The 21,037-nt window shown below is 55.9% G+C and overlaps 1 protein-coding gene across 2 annotated transcripts in view; it reads right to left on the bottom strand.

Annotated features, from left to right (window-relative positions):
- ALDH4A1 (aldehyde dehydrogenase 4 family member A1) overlaps positions 1 to 21,037 on the bottom strand; it is a 32,470-nt gene that overhangs the window by 2,774 nt on the left and 8,659 nt on the right. The window contains exons 2-15 of one of the 2 annotated variants that reach the window (XM_033228092.1): positions 16,306 to 16,399; positions 15,655 to 15,747; positions 12,759 to 12,806; positions 11,780 to 11,935; positions 9,285 to 9,434; positions 9,130 to 9,204; positions 7,716 to 7,903; positions 5,653 to 5,781; positions 5,323 to 5,396; positions 3,147 to 3,343; positions 2,939 to 2,986; positions 2,059 to 2,211; positions 1,142 to 1,263; positions 194 to 312 (exon numbers count right to left, since the gene is read on the bottom strand). In XM_033228092.1, coding sequence (XP_033083983.1) covers positions 194 to 312; positions 1,142 to 1,263; positions 2,059 to 2,211; positions 2,939 to 2,986; positions 3,147 to 3,343; positions 5,323 to 5,396; positions 5,653 to 5,781; positions 7,716 to 7,903; positions 9,130 to 9,204; positions 9,285 to 9,434; positions 11,780 to 11,935; positions 12,759 to 12,806; positions 15,655 to 15,747; positions 16,306 to 16,399 — 1,646 coding nt within the window. The remainder of the gene's footprint in view (positions 1 to 193; positions 313 to 1,141; positions 1,264 to 2,058; positions 2,212 to 2,938; positions 2,987 to 3,146; positions 3,344 to 5,322; positions 5,397 to 5,652; positions 5,782 to 7,715; positions 7,904 to 9,129; positions 9,205 to 9,284; positions 9,435 to 11,779; positions 11,936 to 12,758; positions 12,807 to 15,654; positions 15,748 to 16,305; positions 16,400 to 21,037) is intronic. The other variant, XM_033228093.1, reaches the window with a different exon arrangement.

Here is a 21,037-nt window from a genome sequence, read left to right as displayed (position 1 = left end):
TCTGTAAAATGGGAAGAATAGTCCCTTTGCTCACAAGTGCACTGAAAGGACCCTGAGCTAGCGCACTTGCTTGGCCCACAATAAGTGCTCAGTAAATGGTATCCTTCCTGTTACTCTGAAGCCCCTCAAGACGCAGCATTGAGGGTCTCCCACCAGGAACTCAGCTCCCCTGTGGGAAGGGGGACCCACTCACCAGAGGCTCGGGCTCCCCCGAAGGGCTGCTGGCCCACCACCGAGCCGGTGGACTTGTCGTTGATGTAGAAGTTGCCGGCAGCATTCCTCAGCACCTTTGTGGCCTCCTGCACGACGTCCCTACAAAGCAGGGCAGTGGTGACAGAGCAACCAGCTCATCTCCCCTCCAGCCCCAGCTCCAGCCTCCACACCCCTGCTCCAGCCCACACTGGCTTTCCAGGTTCAGCATGAGGCCGAGTCAGGGATGAGGGATGCTGGCCAGCTGTTGGCTGTGGGCCTTCGGTCAGGTTACCCAGTCTCTGAGCCCAGCTTCCTCCTCTGCGGAGGGGCTTGGCACACCTCATCGCAGGGCTACCGCGAAGTTCAACGGAGTGGCCTGTCCTGGTCCAATGTTCCTGTCCCTCGGGAGCAGTGGGAACTCCAGCTCCCAGGCCCCCACCCTTCCTCCCTCTCCAAGTTCACCTCCACTCACTCACAGAGGCAGACATGGGGGCAACCAGTGCCATGGAGGAAAGAAGAGGCGAAGCCTCAAGTTTAGCCTTATGGGACCCAGGTTCAAATCCTGCCTCTGCAGCCCCTGGCCTGCCCTGCTCTGCAGCATAGGACAATCGCCTCACTCAGTGTGGCCCCACCAGATCCTGCAGAGCTGGTCAAAGGCACCAATTCCTGGCCCAAGGCACCAATTCCTGGCCCTGCCCCTAGAGGTTCAGATTCACTGGTCCCCAGTGGCACCCTGGCACTGGCACCACCAGTACTGGCAATAAAGACCCTGCTGCTGTGGGCCCATGTGGGGAGACCTGGCTGCCTGCCTGGGCTGAGGGGAGGGGACAGAGAGAAGGTAGTGGCGGCATTATTACTGGGAGCCATGTCCAGGAGGTGGGGATGGAGCGAGGGCCGACAGGGACAGGACACCCAAGCACAGCACCAGGGCTGTGGCCTGGCCACTCACTTATCCTGGGAGAACACTGCCCCCGTGAGGCCATAACTGGTGGTGCTGTCAACCAGCTGCAGTGTCTCCTTGTACTTGTCATCTGGATAGACGTACACAGTCAGTACAGGCCCGAAGATCTCCTAGGAAAGAAGCCCCAGCATCAGGCCCTCCACGGGGCCAGGGCCCTGAGCCCTCCCAGTGCCCCTGCTCTGAATCCCCTCTCCCCAGTCTCTGGGCCTCAGTCTACACTTCAGTGTCTGCAAGAAGGGTCAGGTGCCACCTCCTCCTGGGTTCCCTCCAGGACAGCAACATGCCCAGCTCCCTGCCTTGTCCATCCCACCGCAAGCCGGCAAAAGATGCAAACATTTCCTGGCTCTCCCTGCCAAACCCACACCCGGAGAACAAAGGGTCCAGGTCCCAGAGGCTTCCAGCAGCAGCTGGCATGAGAGTTGCCCAGAGATACCATTCCCTCCAGAAGGGTTCATGGTTCCCTCTGCCACCAAGGGGCTGGGGGAAGATCTTCTCAGGCAGACTCCACCCCTGCACTGCCAACTTGGGCAAGTGCCTTGACCTCAGTTTCTCATCTGTAAAATGGGAACAGTTAACACCCACCTCATCTCAGCCAAGTGCTCAGCCACGGCTGGCCCCACAGTAAGTCTATCAATGTCAGCCATTATGACTGTGGTGGCCGTGGTTGCTGTGGGCCGTGGCAGTGCTCAGACCTAGCTAGGACCAAGGACACCGCCCTGGATTTGGAGTCAGGCAGCCTGAACTCAAAACCTGGTTCCACCCTCTCCTGGTAGGAGGCATTCCCTTTTAGGGTCTCCCTTTAGGGCCTCGTGTGTGAAACAGGAGAATGTCTCCAGGAGAACTGTGTGTGCTGTGCTCCGGTGGGACTGTCCTCCTCTGGACCCCAGGCTGCCCGCCCCAGTCACCTCCTTCATGATGGGCTCCTGAGGGTCCTTGCTTTCCACGATGCAGGGCTCCACAAAGTAGCCCACGGAGTCATCACACTTGCCCCCAGCCAGGACGGTGAGGCTGGGCGAGGAGCGCGCGTGCTCCAGCCACTTCTTGATACGGGCAAAGGACTGGGGTGGGCAGGGAGGGAGGTCAAAGAGGCCGGGAAGGCATCCCTGCGGCAGCCCCCACAACACACTCACCACAAAAAACCTGCACCTGAAGGGCCCAACTCGTGAAATAGGGGCAGGGGCGGGGGACACCAAGGGCAAAAGCCAGGGTCTGGCTGAGCCACAGCAGAGACAAGGACAGACACGCACACTGTGTGTGTGTACACACGCATGTGTACATGTATTAGTACTACAGGGGCACTCCTGTATAAACAGACACACGTCAATCAATGCATATATAGGCACATGCACGGTCACATGTCTCTTGAAGCATATAGGGATCTGTATGCCTTCTACATGTACATGCGTGTGGCTGGACTTACTGACATATGCATGTGTGTGCTTATGTGCAAATGGATGTGTTTATCTGGAAAGACCTACATGTGTAGCCACACAGAGCCCTACATGAACACATTCGTGAGCACATGTGTACACGCACACATGCAAATGCTATTAGGAGCTCGCTGAGCCTGGTTCCAGGGTGGCCACGAGATGAGCTCTTCTCTGGCTACCGCTGATTCTACCCTTTCTGAAACTAGAGGTGTATGTGCGGCTGCTGAGCTGCCTTGATCAAAGCAGTGGGGCTGGGTCATGCCCTGGGTCAGGGTCCCCCATATCTCTTCCTCCCTCTCCCACCCACTCCAGGGCTTGCCCCCCGCCCCAGGAATGCCCACTTCCCATCCCGTACCTTGGCATCAATCACTGCAGAGAAGAAGGTCCCAAAATCCTCTGCAGGCTGGAGGTATGGGAGGCGCCAGAAGAGATGAGCCGCTGCAGGCCGAGACAAAGGGAGCCCCCTCCCCACACACCCCAGCCCTGGCTGCAGAGGAGCCTCCCGGGGACCCAATCCCATCAGCCCCCCGCTGGGCCGCGGCGGGGGTGACGGTGCCACTCACGTCGCCCACTTTGATCCGACCGTGCTCCTCCAGCAGTCGCACTTTGATCTGCGGCCACAGCGAGTGTGGCACGTAGAGACGCGAGCAGGCAGAACACTTCTGGCCGCCGTACTCGAAGGCTGAGCGCAGGGTCCCGCTCACCACACTGTCCACGTCAGCCGAGCAGTGCACGAAGTGGAAGTTCTTTCCGCCGCACTCTGCAGGGGCCGGAGATGGGGAAATGAGCAGGGGAGCCGGCTCCCCCAGCTGCCTAGGGACCCAAAGCACCACCTGTGCCATCCATGGCCCGGGACCAACACGAGCACAGAGCAGACCAGAGCAGGAGCAGGCTCAGAGCAAGCACTGGCCAACATCCCAGAGACCCACGGGCCAGGCCTATTCTCCCACTCCACAGATGAGGAAACTGAGGCCCAGGGAGGGGTGAAGGGCATCAGAGGTGATCAGGTCCAACAGCCCCATTCCACCAATGGGAAGACTGAAACTACCCAACACAATGGCAGACGACTGATGAGAACCCAAGGCCCCCGAAAGCCAGTTCATTCCCAGAAGTGGGCACAGCTTTTTGTGAGGTTCTCCTGAGCCCTCGTCCACGAGGGACAGGGGAGCCCACCCTATGTCGGCTGCCAGGGCTGGGCCCCTCCTCCTCACCCATGCTGGAAACCACTCCCCCATTTCCCCAGTGGGAGGGAGCTTCAGGCAGGTCACTTCACCGCCCTGGCCTCAGTTTCCTCCCCACGTGGGAAGCAGCAGCTAATAGCAGCTGGAAGCACTTAACAGCTGCCCAGCTCTGGACGAAGTACTCTGTGCTTTATCCGACTGAAGCCTCATAACAACCTCCCAGTTTCAAGCCAAGAAAACTGAGGCAGAGAGAGATGAAGTCACCTGCTCCAAGTTGGAAAGTGGTAACCAGCCGCCTCTCTCCCTCAGGGAGGCAGGGAAGGAGGCTCTGAGAGCAGAAAGCCACACAGCTGACCCTGAGGAGCGTTCACCTTCCCTGTCACCCCCATCTGAGCTCCCACCAGTCCAGGAACAGGGTCCAGACTCCCCGGTGGGCCCTATTTCACCCCACAGAGAAACATGCTGAACCACCAGTCCCAGCTCTGCTGGTCATATGCGAGCTGCAGCTCTCCCTCCCTCTATGTCTCAGCACATTCCCAAAATGTGCTCCACAAAACACTTGGTCCATGGGGTCTTTGCAGAAATGGGGTTGCATGGCCCAGTGAGTGTGGGCAACACTGCATGGCAGACCTTGCCCTTGAAGATGTGCCATGCATATTAGAGCAATTAAGGCTCTGAGAAGTTCTGCATGGGAGGAGTCCATTTTGCTTGAATACCACACATGCCAAATTTCCTTGACCATGAAACGGTTTCTTTGTGGGAAAATTTGAATATGCCAACAAGGTCCAGCCATGACTACCTCTCAGCCCGTATTCTCCTACCAGCCTGCCTTCCTCCCTACTCACGGGTCTTGCTTTGTTTCTTCAAATACAAGTTCATTCCCACTTCTGCTATCTGCATTTGCACTTGCCTCAGCTTAGAGCTGCACTGCCCGACACAGCAGCCACCAGCCATGAGTGGCTACTAAGATTTAACTTAATTAAAATGAAAGAGGCCGGGCGCGGTGGCTCAAGCCTGTAATCCCAGCACTTTGGGAGGCCGAGATGGGCGGATCACGAGGTCAGGAGATCGAGACCATCCTGGCTAACCCGGTGAAACCCCGTCTCTACTAAAAAATACAAAAAACTAGCCGGGCGAGGTGGCGGCGCTTGTAGTCCCAGCTACTCGGGAGGCTGAGGCAGGAGAATGGCGTGAACCCGGGAGGCGGAGCTTGCAGTGAGCGGAGATCTGGCCACTGCACTCCAGCCTGGGCGACAGAGCGAGACTCCGTCTCAAAAAAAAAAAAAAAAAAGAAAGAAAACTAGATACGCAGTTCCTCAGTCACACAGGCCACCCTTCAAGGGCTCCATGGCCTCGTGTGTCTGGTGGCTGCGTACTGGAGCGTGAAGGTCCTGGACGCATCCCTCATCGCAAAAAGTTCCATTGGGCAGTGCTGGTGCCTGAAATGGTTCATCCACCTGACTCGTGGCTGGATCCCCTCTACCTCCCTCCTCTTTCATAACGGCCAGGGGAGGGGTCCTTGGGGCCACAGGGGAGGAGGAGGTGAGGCAGGCCTTACCTCCAGCCAGGCGTGGGAAGGTGCGGAACCGGTCCAGGTTCTGGGCTACCTGCTTCCACAGGTGTTTGAAGGTGCTGGAACCATAGGAGAAAGGGTGTGGATCAGGGAGCCAGGCCAGAGGAAGGGGGCAGAAAAGCCCAGGGAGGAACATTGTGGGGAGCAGCCCAGCAGGAGGTGGGAGCCAAGTCGGGGATGGCCGCTGGGAACAGGCTGCATTCCAAGACTACAGGGAGGGGCAACAGGGGGCTAGGCAGCAAGATGGTGCAGAGGAGGTCCATGCTCTGCAGCCAGGACACTCAGGGCTGTGTGATCCTGGGTTCGTTACTTAACCTCTCTGAGCCTGGAATTCTGCACCTCATCTGGGAAGCAGGGAGAACAATCCTGACCTGGCAGGGTTGTCTCGTGATGAGTTCAAGTGTGAGGCAAGTGCTTAAGACATGCTGGGCACACTGTAGGTACCTCGCAGGGGACAGATCCCGCTGTGGTCTGCGAAGGATCCCCGCCAAGCCCAGCGCCCAGGCCTGAGAGACCAAACCAAGCAGAGTCCTGGGAGAGGGAGCTCAGGTCCCACCCGAAGCTGCCACCCTGGAGGGCCTCGCCTCCTCCCCAGGCTCCAAGTGTGACCAACCTCAGCACCACAAAACAATAAAAATGCTAATCACCCGGGAGCCAGTGACACAGTAGCTAATACTAATTTATGGCCTTCCCACCTTTAAGCCCGCTGCTCATCAGAGCGTGGAGAATGGGGGCCAGGCCCGCTCCGCCCGCTGATAGGCGGGGAGCCCAGGGGCCCGCGGCTGGCGGAGCAGGCCTTTTGGAAAACGGCCCTTCTCAGCAGTTCTAACGCTGCCACCACCCACCCCCACCCCCGGCAAAGCTGCAGGGAAGGGGGTGGCAGAGCTTGGGGCCTGGAAGAGGAGGTAAGAAGGACCCCGAGCTGCAGACCCAGGTCTCTGGCTGCCTCCAGGCATGTCCACTCAGATAACACCTGAAGTGACCAACACGAGATTCATCTTCCCCCAAGCCCGCTCGCCCTCCCAGGTGCCCACATTGAACATTCTCGCTGACTACCCCCTCATCCCCACACCCACACCCACCCCAACCCCAACTCCAGGACAGGCGATGGTCCCTGTGCTTCCCTGCATCCTACTCACCTGAACCTGCCCCCTTCTCCACATCCCCTGTCTCTCCCCTGGTTCAAGCCCCCACCACCCCTCCCTGGAAGTCGACAGCTCCTGGCTAGTCTCCTGCGTCAGGCCACAGAGAGATCACTGAGGATGAGGGTGCAAACACAGGGACCCAGAGGAGTCAGCAGGGAAAAGAAACAGGTGGATCAGGTATGCAGAGAGCCACAACGCACCCACCCACCTCCAGCCAGTGGTACCACCAGGAAATGCAAGATCAGAGCATCCAGATCCAGGGGACCAAGACAGGCCAAGATTTGGATTTATCTGTGAAATTGTCCCAATTATACAAACTTGGGCCATTACTGTTAGGAGTCAAAAAAAGTAGAACCTCTTGCCAGAAACAATTTGGGGACCATGATTTGCAATCTCTGCTGACACAGAACTCTGACTCAGCCACTCTCCCTGCTTGATACCTTCCATGGCTCCCATCACCTTCAGGATAAAGGCCAGACACCTTTGCAGACTCCTAAGTATCTTATGGTCACTGGACTAACCACCCCCCGCTGCCACCTCCAGCCCAAGAGCTGGGACCTTGTCCCTGGTGTGTGCTCACCACTGGGCCTTGGTGTGAGCTCCAAATTACCTGCTCGGCCAGTGAGTGCATGCACGGTTGAGATCAGGTAGTGGCCCGCCTCTCCTACCTCAACTCAAACCATGCCCCGCCCTCACTCTTTTGCCCGGTTGCCCCCAAACTCCACACTCCAGCCACACAGGATCCGGCCATGCCTCAGAACACATGTTTTTGCCTTGACGACATTGTATGTGCTGTTCCCTCTCCCAGCATATATATTCTTCTCCTGCCTCTTCCCCTCTGCCTGGCCAACTCCTCTGCTTAGATGCCACCTCCTCAAGAAGCCTTCCTGACTCCTCCAATTCATTCTACGCTCCTCTGTGTCCTTTCCAGTAGCAGAGGTAGCACTGGAATCAGTATCACCCACAGCCATAGGGTGCACTTCCAGCCTGCAAAGCTCTTTCCTGTTCATTAACATGTTTAATCCTTGCAATGACTCTGCAAATTAAGGATACTCACTCCGTGTACAGATGAAGAAATGGAAGCTCAGAGAGGTGAAGTGGCTCACTCACAGCCACACAGCAAGTAAAGGAGCAAGGTCAGTGCATGACCCTGGGTTCACAGACAGCAGGTGACCAGGGTTGCCTGTGAACGTCCCCTAGCCACCCCAGCCTACACCATCCCCAGGGACTTACGGCACACTGCCTGTGAAGTTGATGCCACAGAGGTGCTCTGAGCTGGTGACAGTGTCCCCAAATAGAGGCCCATCAGCTGGCACAAACTGGATGATGTTGGGGGGCAGGCCGGCCTCCCGGAGGACGCGGTAGACAGCATAGCTGGCCAGCATGGCGGTGTCACTGGGCTTCCACAGGACCACATTGCCCTGCATGGGAGGTGTTCTGGTGATGCATGAGGATGGCGCCACCAGCCCCCAACCCCCACCCCCACCCTACAGCATGGTCGTCCCTCACCTGGAACCACCAGACCCTGTGCCAACCAGGACATCCCCTACCCGACCCCATTCCTCCAAGGCGTCTGGCCCTGTCTCCAAAAGTCCCTGACAAGGAGGCCACGGCATGGCCCGACCTACCCAATGCTCTGGCCAAGGCTCCCTTTCCCCAGCAGCCTGCACCAACCAGTCCTGCCATCACCTGGGCAAGTCTGTTCTTAGTGCTAGTCACTGAGTGCTCACTGGGCACGGCGGGGCACACAGGCTCTCTCAGCACACATCCTGGGCCAGGCATGTGCAGCAGCCAGGCACGTGGGTGCCTGGCCATGCACCGTGTTTGTCTGTGCACAGATGCACGAGGATGTCCCCATGCATGTCCCTAGTACACACCCTGGCATCAGCATCCAGCGCCCCTGTCTGGGGCTCGGAGTTCCCGATGACTATGTGGACCTCTCCCGCCTAGGCTGTCTGGGAGCTGGGCTGCATCTCCCCCATAAGCCAGGGACTTCATCCAGTAACAGCCACCCTCACTCCAATAATGGCAGAGGAGTGACTTGAATACCATCAACCCTGAGAGAGACTCTACATCCAAATCCTTCTCTGCTCCATCATTTATTTACTAGTCACTCAGTCTTGCCAAGTAAATCACGACTGCGTATCTCAGTTTTGTCATCTGGCAAAGAGGCAGAGTCACAACTCCCTCTCGGAGCTGCTGAGAGGATGAAATGAGATCATCTCCATGCCGTGCTCGACAACAGCAGGCACGTGGTGAGCACTGAAGGTCAGCGGTAATTGTCATCAACAGAGCCGCCAACACTCAGCCAGCTCCGGGCCAGCCCTGCCTGCTGCTGGATGTGTCTCATTTGAGTCTCACAACCCAGTCATGGAGGCTTTCCCATTATTTCCACTTTGCAGATGAGGAAACTGTGCCTCAGAGAAATTCAGAGACTGCCAGGGTCTCCCAGGTAGAGAGGGACGATGCTGGGATTCAAACTGGATCTCTGGTCCCAAAGCCTACCCACAGCCCCAAGCGGCCTCCACCTTCTGTGCCTCTCCCCATGACTAGGCTGAGACCCAAGGGGCTCAGGGTGGCCTCTGTCTGTCTGTTGGGACCAGGAGGACAACCGGCTGCCGCTGTCCCACCTGTGCCCACATCTCACCATCAGGGCCGGTGCCCCCGCCAGGTTGCCGCCTATTGCAGTGAAGTTAAAGGGCGAGATGGCCGCCACGAAGCCCTGGGGAAGGAGGCAGCAGTGAGGCCAAGCCCACAGCGTTGGGCTGCCCCACGTGTCCACCCACTGCCTCCTGCAGGTACCTCCAGACCCCGATACACCGTGCTGTTGGTGCTCGGGGGCACGCTGATGGGCTGCTGCCCCTCCAGCTCCACCGCATACTTGGCGTTGAACCGGAAGAAGTCGATGAGTTCCGCTGCAGCGTCAATCTCCGCTTGGATCACGGTCTTACCCTGCAAGGCAGAGGGCCAAGTGTCAGGAACAGCTAACAGCCTCCTGTCCTTCCTCTTCTCACATCTGACCCTGTGCCCAATGCGAGCACTAAGCCAGGCCCCAGCAGGGACTAGGAAACATTTGGAGGGCTGACCAGGTTCCGTCCCGGGGGCCGACGGGGAAAGGATTCTCAAGCCCTTGAGCCAGCATCTCCTGCAGCCGGCCCTCTGGGCTGGACGGGGATCAGCAGAATTGACTGATCCTCTGCAGCAGGCCAGGTACTTCCCATGCACTGTCTTCGTTTCATAGCAACTCTGAATGGTGGAGTATGGCAAAGGATCTATGGTCAAGCCTCAGACCAAATTCAGGATCAGAGCCTTCCAGACAGAAGGGCAGATTAGCATGAGCCGGAGACTGGCCACTGGAAAACCAGGACAGAGACTCGGTGTGTGGGAGGCGTGTGGTTCCTTCGCCAGGAATGATGTTCGGCCTTGCTGGTTAGTTTGGGCCAAAAACCAAGAGGAGAGTGACTGTGATTCCCTTAAACCGTCCATTGTCACTAACAGCAAATGTGAGCTGCAGGGAAAAAAATTGTGTACAGCCAAGAACAGGGCTTTTCCAGATTGACGTGGCCCCCTCTTGGCACCCAAGGTCACTGGCAGGTGCATGACCTATTAGAGACACACAGCCCAGGAAGCTGAGCTAAGATGTGTACCTGGCTTCCTAGAAGTTCTTGAGTCTTAGGCCAAATACAGAGAGAGCCTAAACTGATCCTAGACTGTCTTCCCAGCAATGTGCGGCTTACCGGGAACACGCAGAGCCGGACACCCATCCCAGAGGGCTGCTGAGCCAATCTAAGGAGGCATTCAGCAGGATGAGGGGCTGTCATACCAGCTCTGTGCAGCAGAGGGGGTGCTCACCATGAGGCCCCGGGAGCAGGCAGTGGCAAATGCCTGATCCAGAAAGCAGCCTGGGTTCTGGCTCCTGCAATTTACCCTTCAGGAACCCAGGTGAGTTGGCAGCGCAGGGCTCAGGTCCTGGAGGTGGTGGAATAACCCTTTCTCCCTCGGCTCCTGTCCCCTGCACACTCTGCCTGCTACAGACACTCCTCACTCAACTTGCATTTAGTAGGGCAAGAAGCTGTCGTGCCAGCTCTGTGCAGATCAGGGCCTTGCTATGCCTCCTGAAAGGTATCATGCAAAGCCCAGAAAAAGACTGAGAATGTCAAGACATGTTTACTATGTCCAAAAAGCTTGTAAAGGGGTAGTATCTAGGAACTCAATCTATTCCAGTGCAATCTGAGCTGTAACTGATGCAGAACAACATGTTCGGGGGAAACAGAGGCAGGAATAGTCCTTTCGGCTGGAGAAGACTCAGGAAGCCTCACGGAGGGGGTGACATCAGGGCTGGACCAGGAGATAAGAGTTCACTGAGCATGGAACAGACAGCAAGCATTCCAGGCAGGAGGACACAGTGGGCAGAGAGGATGTCTGCCGTGACCAGGGAGTCCTGCTAAGCCCCAGATGGCTACACCACGGGTGGGACAGCTTGGCAGGGAAGGGCAGGATAGCGGGTGAGCTGGACAGAGGTGGGCAGAAGGGCCCTGGATATGGGGCTCAGGTCTTTTTTTTTTTTTTTTTTTTTTTTTTGAGATGGAGTCTCGCTCTGTCGCCCAGGCTGGAGTGCAGTGGCAAGATCTCGGCTCACTGCAAGCTCCACCTCCCGGGTTTACGCCATTCTCCTGCCTCAGCCTCCCGAGTAGCTGGGACTACAGGCGCCCGCCACCTCGCCCAGCTAGTTTTTGTTTTTTTTTTTTTTGTATTTTTTTAGTAGAGATGGGGTGTCACCGTGTTAGCCAGGATGGTTTCAATCTCCTGACCTCGTGATCCGCCCATCTCGGCCTCCCAAAGTGCTGGGATTACAGGCTTGAGCCACCGCGCCCGGCCGGCGCTCAGGTCTTGGGACTTGCCTCTCAGTGGTGGAGAGGTCTGGGTGGGTCGTAAGCCAGGAGTGACATCCTGGAGGTGTTGGAAGGATCACTCTGAGGGCGGCGAGGGGCTGACCAAGCTGGGAGGCAGGGAGACAGTGCAGGCCACCACCAGTCCAGGCAAAGCATGACGAAGCCTAGGAGCGAGGACAGAGGGATGGAGGACAGGGGACATTTCCGAGGCAGGACACACGGCTCTGCATGATAATTTGTGATCATCCATCCCAGCTCCTAGGCCTTGTCCCTTGAGGACATCTCTGGGTCCCCAAAAGGGCTTGGGACCCAGAAGCGCTTCAGCTGATGTCTGCTGCCATGGGTGGGGCACAACTGACTCTGAGCCCACCCTGCTCCACCCACCCGGACCCACCAGCACCTCACCTGTCCCACCATGGTCTTGGCGAGGATCTCAGCCCTGTGCGGCCCACTCAGCATGTCTGCTGCCTTCAGGAAGATCTGGGCCCGGTCTGCAATAGGCTTCAGGTCCCACTCTTTCCGGGCAGCCAGGGCAGCCTCAATAGCTTTGTTGAGCAGGCTCTAAAGGGAGACGGAGAGGTTGGGAACTGCCGCCTGTAGCGGGAAGGGCCCTGGGGAGTGAGCGAGGGAGGAGAGACCTGGAAGGCCACTCTCTTCCATCCAGGGACAATGCCTGTCTGCCTGGTCCCTCAGCCCCCTGCCATCACAGCTGCCAACAGCGTCCCGTCAGAGCCTGTAGCGGTTGGCAGTCTGAAACCTGAAGGGCCCGGCCAGGTTGGTCAGCTCTCTAAGGTCTTGGCACTGAGTCCCACAGCTGTTAAACTGGCTCCACTTTCTCTCATGGTCTAATCAAAACCTCACCTTATTCTTGGGACCTGGTGCCCCTGAACCCACCATCCAGAAACTTGAGGTCAACTGGAGCCTGAGACATGGCTCTGCTGTTGGCCTCCCAGACCCCAACTGCCCTCATCGCCACACAATGCCAGCTCCTGGACCCCCAGTCACCCCAGCCCCTCCTGCTGGCCCTTTCCAGTGCCCATTCTCGGCCTGGCTTTCCATCGATGGTGTCTCCAATTGCCCTGACTCAGCCTTCCAGAATCCACCTCCTCCCCCGTCCAAGATCTGACCCACCACGGGCATGTCTGGGAATGTCTCAGCCCTGGCTGAGGCAGCTTGCATTTGGCTCAAGTTAACCTTTGCATGCCTGGCCCAGTCAAAGACATCACCCAGGGACTCCCTCAGTGCCAGCCGCCCCCTGCCCACCTATCCACCATGGCCAAAGAAGGATACAGCAACTGATGCCTACCCCCATATCAGCAGCTGGCAGGGCAGGGCAGGGGCAGCAACCCTAACCCCCGGTCACCAGCGGCAGGGGCTCACTCACCTTGTCTGCATAACAGAACTTGGCCACCTTGTGTCCATGGTTAAAAGGCTGAAAGGAGAGAGAAGTGAGGTCCCTGTCCAGGAGGGAGGTGCCAGGATAAGGATGGAGAGGGCCGGGCTCAGAGCTGGTTTTCCAGGAAAGTCCTGGACACGCCTGCTGTCCCCAGCCTGCTCCCATGAAGCCCTCCCCAGTGCCCGGCCCACAGGTTGCTCCCTATTAAGAGTGCTGGTGTACCCACTATACAATGAGTAAGACGTGGCTCCTCCTCCGGAAGGCTCACCATCCTGGAAATACACCACAGGGTCTTTCCAGGAAAGCACGGACCTTTGTGATCAGAGAGACATGGGTTCAAATCCTGGCTCTGCCACCTACTAGCTGTGAGGCCCCAGGTAAGCTCACTTCCTCCCCTAAGTCTCCTCATCTAGGAAATGCGGACTGCCCTCCCTGTCTCTTAGCATGGACAGGAGAACCAAACGGGATCATGGATGAAAATTCTTTGGTCCAGCATGAGGCTGCGACCATGGGCAACATGACCAGGTGAGGTCAAAAAGAACGCACTGGTGTTGTGAAATGCTTGGGACTTCCGCCCTGCCCCGAAGCCATTATGGACAGAGCAATTGCTTCCTAAGCCCCAGATTTACTAATCTAAATAGGAAGATCCTCAACAAACATTTATAAACAGAACCGAGTGTTGGTTCAAACCGCACCATTTTGTAAGCTCCCCACTATTTTGCAGACCTTGGTCCAAGTAAAACATTTCATGGGAGCTCAGGTCATGAGAAACATCCGGCTCAGCCACCTGTGACCACAAGGCGGACAAAGGCCCACCTAAAGAAACTTCCCTATCGGCCAGGCACGGTGGCTCACGCCTGCAATCCCAGCATTTTGGGAGGCCGAGGTGGGCGGATCACAAGGTCAGGAGATCGAGACCATCCTGGCTAACATGGTGAAACCCCATCTCTACTAAAAATACAAAAAATTAGCCAGGCGTGGTGGCGGGCGCCTGTAGTCCCAGCTACTTGGGAGGCTGAGGCAGGAGAACGGTGTGAACCCGGAAGGCAGAGCTTACAGTGAGCCAAGATCTCGCCACTGCACTCCAGCCTGGGCGACAAAGCGAGACTCCGTCTCAAAAAAAAGGAAGAAAAAAGAAACATCCTTATCATATCTTGCTGGGTAAAGGTATAAGGAACACCACAATGACATCCCACTGGAGGGGGCCAAACCGCCTGATCGTAACAACATCTTATCAATATCCTGCCAGGCAGCAAGCCATACTGTCCAGACCCGTCCACCCATACTGATGAGTACCCCAGCCTGGAAGCAGCAGTGGGCCCTGGCATTAAGCTGGTCCCCCACTTCCTCAGGTTTCTGCAATATACGGTGTTGCTGTCTCAGCCACCCTCTCTCTGTGTGTGTGTCTTTCTTGAACCCTCGTCTTCCCTTCAAAACCTAACGCCTGGCAGTGGTGAATGCCAGCACGACCAACAGAGCAGGGAGAAATTTCACTTCTTTCCTTCCCGGGGCTGGCAAGAGAGTTTATATCATAACAGCTAACACTTTTGCTACCTATCCGTCTTCTGGTGGGTTATTGGAGCTTTCCTGTCTAAAACAGTAGCCATGAGCCACATTTCACGTGCTGGACAACCACACGTGGCTCGTGGCTGCTGGAACGGACAATGCAGATCTGGCACATTTCTGCCATCACTGCAGGAAATTCTATGGCCAGCGCTGGTCTAGGCTTGAGTAGAAATTGACCATTCTCCTTCATGTTAAACCTTGGCACAGTCACTCTGTATTCTGACCATACCTGAGATTGGCCTGTGATGCTTAGGGGCTGAGAAGGTGGCTGCAACCTGGGCCCCAGTGGACTGCAGAGCCCCGTCAGTGCTATGTCCCAGCAAACATAGATCCTGCCTTCACATGCCCCAATACCCCAAATGTCTGGTGCCACAGTGATCAGCACATGGCCAGAACCTCCAGCCAGGTCAGCGAGGCAATGTGGGAAATGAAAATCAGCAGTATCCACCCAGGGCCTTATCAGAATGCCGGAGCCTCGCTGCCTGGAAAAATCCCAGCTGCCATGCGGCCTCGGACGCCCGGGGAGCTGCAGGTAAGGGCAGGCTCTAGGCAGTTACAGAGACAACCAGGGAGCTGGGCGGTGGGTGCTGCTGTCAGTTGGCACCTGCACACACACAGCCAGTGCAGATAGAGTGACCTGGCCAATGCCTGTAGACCCCAGGCCACGCTTAGACAGCTCCAGGTAGTCCTGAGCCAGCGACAAGAGCTCCAGGACACCTCTGTGGTCAACTCCTGCCCCAGGCTGTCCTGGGAACCTTCAGACTGGGGGACCTGGGTCCTCCCGCTCAGTCACCCCTCCCCCTGCACACATCTGCCCAGGGTTTCAGCCGGACAGAGCTAGAATGTGCTTGCCCTGTTTGCAAAAGGCCCGACCTTTTACTCTCCTCCAAATCACAGACCTGTGAGTTTCCTGGCCCATGTAAAGTGCCTGCCAGTTTCTGGAAGGATAAACTCCAAGCATGGGGGCTTCTTAGGCCAATGCCATCTGAGGAGCTCGGGGCCTGGGGCCCAGCTTTTTGCCATTAGCTCCCAAATCCCCTTGGCAAGAAATCTATAAGGAATAACAGAAGATGCTGTGTGGACCCCTCATGGCCTTTCTTGCCCAGACACAGGGTGCCGCTAGGGGCTGGATGCAGTGTGGATGCCGTCCTTTGCTTTGGGAAGTTTTACTGGTTCACAGAATTCAAAATCTGGGGTGGGGAGGGGCACTATAAAGGCCTTGAAGTCAGAGCCCACACATTATAAGCTTACGAGCTGTCAGAGAAAGAGGTCACGTATTCAGGGGAGGGGCTGAGCCCTGCCCACCCGTTGGACATACCGACACCTGGTACTGCACATCCGATGTCCACACCTCCTCATCCCCCACCACGCATGGGATGGCTTCCGTCCGGCCCTTCAGGTCCTTCAAGGCCTGGGGAGAGGGACGAGAGCAGGTATGGTCACTGCCTTCCTCGCTTCCTCCCATCTAAAACCCTAATGCAGAGTCCACAGACAGAGATGCCAAGGCTGACACAGAAATGAGAAGGGGGCCAGGCCGGGTCGGTGGCCATCAGAGAACGTGTGCTCCCCTCGGGGGCAGCCGAACTCTGCTCCAGCCATTGTCACCCTGCAGGAAGGTGAGGTCTACCCACGACACAGAGATAAAAAAACTGCACCTGAAACTTATGTGAAATCTCATGATCTTTAAAACGCTGGCAATTAACTGGAAAACACGTTTAAGTATAAAACAACTGGGCTTATGACATCTGACCTGGCCTGAGAAGCCCCAAAGTAGCTCTAGGCTGCCACCCTGGTCCTCACAGCTGTTCCCACACTCCAGACCCACAGCCCTCCCAGGCTTCCTCCCAAGGCGGGGAGCAAGGGTAGAAGTGGGTGATGGCTGCAGGCATGGAGCACTAGCTCAGGGCTGCTGGGGGCGGCCTCTGCTCCGTGCCCTGCACCTCTCGGGTGCCCCCCACCCTCCCGTTACCTTTTGCAGGGCCTCTCGCTCAGGGCTGCCCTGCGTGAAGGTTAAGACAGGCTCGTTGGCCACCTTCAGGGAGGAGGTGTGCTTCCACCGCAGCCTGGGACACAAGGGCAGGGGACAGAAGCAGAGAGGTCAGCAGTGGCCCCACCACCAGACCCCAGCCCTTCTACCTCCAACAGGGGGTCCTAGGTGGGCACCCAGGGCCTGAAATCCAATGCAACTAGAAAGTAGGGGGTCAAAAACCCACCTTGGGCTGGGCACGGTGGCTCACACTTGTAATCCCAGCACTTTGGGAGACCGAGGTGGGCAAATCACTTGAGGTCAGGAGTTCAAGACCAGCCTGGCCAACATGGTCAAATTCTGTCTCTACTAAAAATACTTAAAACATTAGCAAGGTGTGGTGGCGTGTGTGCCTGTAGTCCCAACTACTCGGGAGGCTGAGGCAGAAGAATCGCTTGAACCCAGGAGGCAGAGGTTGCAGTGAGCCAAGATCATGCCACTGCACTCTAGTCTGGGTGAGAGAGCGAAAAACTCCGTCTCAAAACAACAACAAAAACCCACCCTGGGGGTCCACAACCCAAGGTTCAAGTCCCAGTCCCACGGTTGTGTGTCCTTGAGCCTGTGACTTGCCTCCTCTGAGCGTGGTTCTACATCTATCAAGTAAAAATAATCACACTGAACTCATGTGGTTGTTTGAAGTTTAAACACATAGATGCAAAACCACGTTTAAAGTATTTTGCACACGCAAAGCGTTACTCTCCCTTTCTTCTCCCACAAGGCAGGCTTTATCCCAAAAAGACCCAAATTCCTTCTCTTTCTAAGCTGAAAGGGCAGCACATTCTAGAACACAGTCTCCTCAGAATGTGAACCAGCTGAGATCCTCTTGGCACAAAGGGCTGAGAGCTCCAGGTGGGCAGGAATGTCCAAGATGTGGACCAAGAACTTGGAGGGCTGCCCCGAGCTCAGCTCACCGACCCAGGAGGGCTGCCCTGAGCTCAGCTCAAGACCCGGGAGGGCTGGCTCTGGGGGTGAGGTGCTTGATTCCAGGGCACTGAATCTCAAGAACTCCTTGCTCAAATCCTCTGACCTCTTTCCACCACCCCCGACCACATCTGAGGGTCACAAGGTGGGAGGTCAGGTGGCTCAAAGCTAGGACGCTGGGGTCAGTCATTCCAGAGCTGGAGCCTCAGCTCTGCCACCTCCCAGCTGTGGGACTTCCCCTTCAGGCCTGTTTCCCCCTCTGTAAATGAGAAGAATCATGATGACAAAGTCAGCTAATGTCCAAAGGGCACTTGAAATTGACAAACTTCCCATCTACCGTGGCCTCAGATGGGCCCCACCAGCCACCTCTCCACAGAAATAAGGTCATTTGGGTCCTAAAAGGAAAATGACTAGTTCAAGATCAAGAGTAGGAGAAACCTGCTCTTGAGTCCAGAAGTCCCAGATATCATCTCTCTCGGGTGTCAATGACCCCAGACAACCCAGAACAGCTGGAGGTGCACAGGTGGGGCTCACTGGTCGGCACAATGAGGGAAAACACACAGCGTGAGGAACCACAGGGCATCTCAGTAAGATGCTGTTAGGAAACCCATGGGGTTTGGCAGGGTGACTTGAGGAGGGTTTAAGGAAGCCAGGGTTAGCTCTGGATTGGCTGCTGTCAGAAAGTGGGGGTGAGGCTGACTGGGAAAAAAGGAACATTTACCAAGATGTTTGGTGCTTTGTGGGTGGCACAGAGATCTCGTTTTTGTCTGTGCTTAGACAAAAGTCATGAAGAGGAGGCCGGGCGCGGTGGCTCACACCTGTAATCAAAGCAGTTTGGGAGGCCAAGGTGGGCGGATCACTTGAGGTCAGGAGTTTGAGACCAGCCTGGCCAATATGGTAAAACCCCGTCTCTACTAAAAATACAAAAATTAGCTGGGCATAGTGGCCTGCTCCTGTACTCCCAGCTACTTGGGAGGCTGAGGCAGGAGAATTGCTTAAACCTGGGAGGCAGAGGTTGCAGTGAGCCGAGATCATGCCACTGCACTCCAGCCTGGATGACAGAGCAAGATTCCGTCTCAAGGAAAAAGAAAAAAAAATCAGGAAGAGGGCTTATTGTGTCTCATCTGATCATAGTTTCAGAGGGACATGGCCTGAGGCTAGCGTTCTGAGATTGTTTATGCCCTATAGGAGACAGAATGGCCTGGCTCTGAGTGTCAGGGGCCAGGAGTCTGGGGCTCAACGACCCAGCCAGGGAGGTCTGAAGGAAGGACACAAAACTATCCAGACCCTATGTTCATTCTGCAATGACTGATGACCTGCCGGGTCTCTGGTGTCATCTCAGACCCTGGAGATAAAGCAGTGACAGAGACAGCAAGGCCTCTGGCTGCACACAGGTGACCTTCAGTGTGAGGCCTGGTCAGGAAACAAGCAAGGTAACTGTCAGGCCTCAGAGCCCAAGTCAAGCCATCGCATCCCCTGTGACTTGCAGGCATACATATACACCCAGATGGCCTGAAGTAACTGAAGAATCACAAAAGAAGTGAAAATGCCCTGCCCCACTTTAACCGAGGACATTCCACCACAAAAGAAGTGAAAATGGCCGGTCCATGTCTTAAGTGATGACAATACCTTGTGAAAGTCCTTTTCCTGGCTCATCCTGACTCCAAAAGCTCCCCCACTGAGCACCTTGTGACCCCCACTCCTGCCCGCCAGAGAACAACCCCCCTTTGGCTGTAATTTTCCTTTACCTACCCAAATCCTATAAAACGGCCCCACCCTTATCTCCCTTCGCTGACTCTCTTTTCGGACTCAGCCCGCCTACACCCAGGTGGAATAAACAGCCATGTTGGTCACACAAAGCCTGTTTGGTGGTCTCTTCACACGGACACGCATGACAGTAACCACAGATGGTGAGCATGGCAATGAGTAAACAACGGGGAGAATAGGGCTGCTTCAGCCAGGGTGGTCAGGGAAGGCCTCTCTGAGGAGGTGACCCTGAGAGAGACTTAAAGGAGGCTTGAGAGGAGCTGGGAAGAGCATCCCAGGTAGAAGGAGGCCGAGGGAGGGGCTGAGGGGCCTGCATGGTTGAGGCAGAGGGAGACGCAGGGGCAGGGGCCAGTCCACCCAAGATCCTGGCAGGTAAAGTGAGTACATGGGACCTTCTCTCCCTCCCCATCCACATCCACCCTGGGCTGGCAGCTCTGCACGCCCCACCCCGACTTTGCCTCCAGCAAAGTGAGCACAGAAGACCTTCTCTCCACTCCCCTCCCCTCCCCATCAACCTTCACCCTGAGCCGTAGCTCTGCATCCCCCCCACCCCCACTCTGCCTCCCATTAGCTGTGTGACCTTGGGCAAGTCACTTGTCTTGAAGCCAGTTTCCCTCTGTAAAACACTGACACCCCCTCATGGGGTTACTATGGAGATCTGATAACGATAAATACATTAAAACCTGCATTGCCTCTCCCACCTACTGTTATGGGAAGAATGGAGGGGCAGCCATGAGTCTCCACAGTCCCTCTGGAAGGGGCAAAGGAGTACCAATCCCCTGGGACCATCTGGAAGCTTCTGACAGGGACCTCAGCTAAGCTCCTGACCATGCATTCCAGCAGCGCTCCAGGCCTCAACAGCACCACACCCACCACAGATGGTGAGCCAGATATCACCAACGACTCTTTGAGCGGAGAAGTGGAACCCTGTCCCAGTCTCCCTTTGGAGCCCAGGTCCTGGTGGACGGGAAAAGCGCAGGCCCCAGAAGCAGACAAATCTGGAAGCAAAGCTCACACCTGCTCTCTGACCTCAGTGCATTCTTAGAAAGTCTGCGAGCCTCAGGTTCCTCACCTGGAAAATGGGGACAATACTACTGAAAAGAGAAAAATAGCTCAGAGCAGTGTGAGCTATGTGAAGCATGCAAAATGTATGAGACCCGGGGAGACACAAATACAGACCTGAGTCATCCCTTTGCATCCACGCCCGGTGGCAATTATTTCAAGGCATTTTGTTTCTGACTAGCTGCCTCATCCATTAATTTTATGATCCTGGAAAGCGTCATACAAAGAACAATGCACAGCCAATCAGTAGCTTTTTTTTTTTTTTTGATTTGGAGTCTCATTCTGTAGCCCAGGCTGGAGTGCAATGGTGCCATCTCAGCTCACTGCAACCTCCACCTCCCGGGTTCAAGCAATTCTCCTCCCTCAGCCTCCCGAGTAGCTGGGATTACAGGTGCCCGCCACCACACCCTGCTCATTTTTGGTATTTTTAGTAGAGATTGAGTTTCACCATGTTAGCCAGGCTGGTCTCGAACTCCTGATCTCAAGTGATCCACCTGCTTTGGCCTCCCAAAGTGCTGGGATTACAGGCGGGAACTTGGCCAGTAGCTTATATTATTTTAATATAAATTTTTGGTAAATGACTTAGAAACTGCCTCTTTCCCCTGCACCTTAAAAAGCCCACTTGTTACTGCAGTTAATCAGAGTGTATATTCAGGGTAACTTGAATCTATGCTCCCCAGTGGCCATCCTCAACTTCAGTGCCTGAATAAACTACTTAATCCTACTTTCTGAATCTCACTATTTAAGGTTGACACGATGCACCTTGCAGGGTCATCAGGAGGATTAAAAGTGTTGGCCTTTCCTCACCCCTCCTGCTCTTGCTTTCCAAAGAAAATTATAAAGGTCTCAGAATGCTATTTCACATGGGCTCCCAGATGCCCCAAAAATCACAGCCTCAGGGGCTGGCCCAGGTACTCAGCAACTA

Source organism: Trachypithecus francoisi, unplaced genomic scaffold (assembly GCF_009764315.1).
Source record: "Trachypithecus francoisi isolate TF-2019V2 unplaced genomic scaffold, Tfra_2.0 Lachesis_group12, whole genome shotgun sequence".
NCBI classification, from domain to species: Eukaryota; Metazoa; Chordata; class Mammalia; order Primates; family Cercopithecidae; genus Trachypithecus; species Trachypithecus francoisi.
This window is presented reverse-complemented; position numbering and strand designations above follow the sequence as displayed.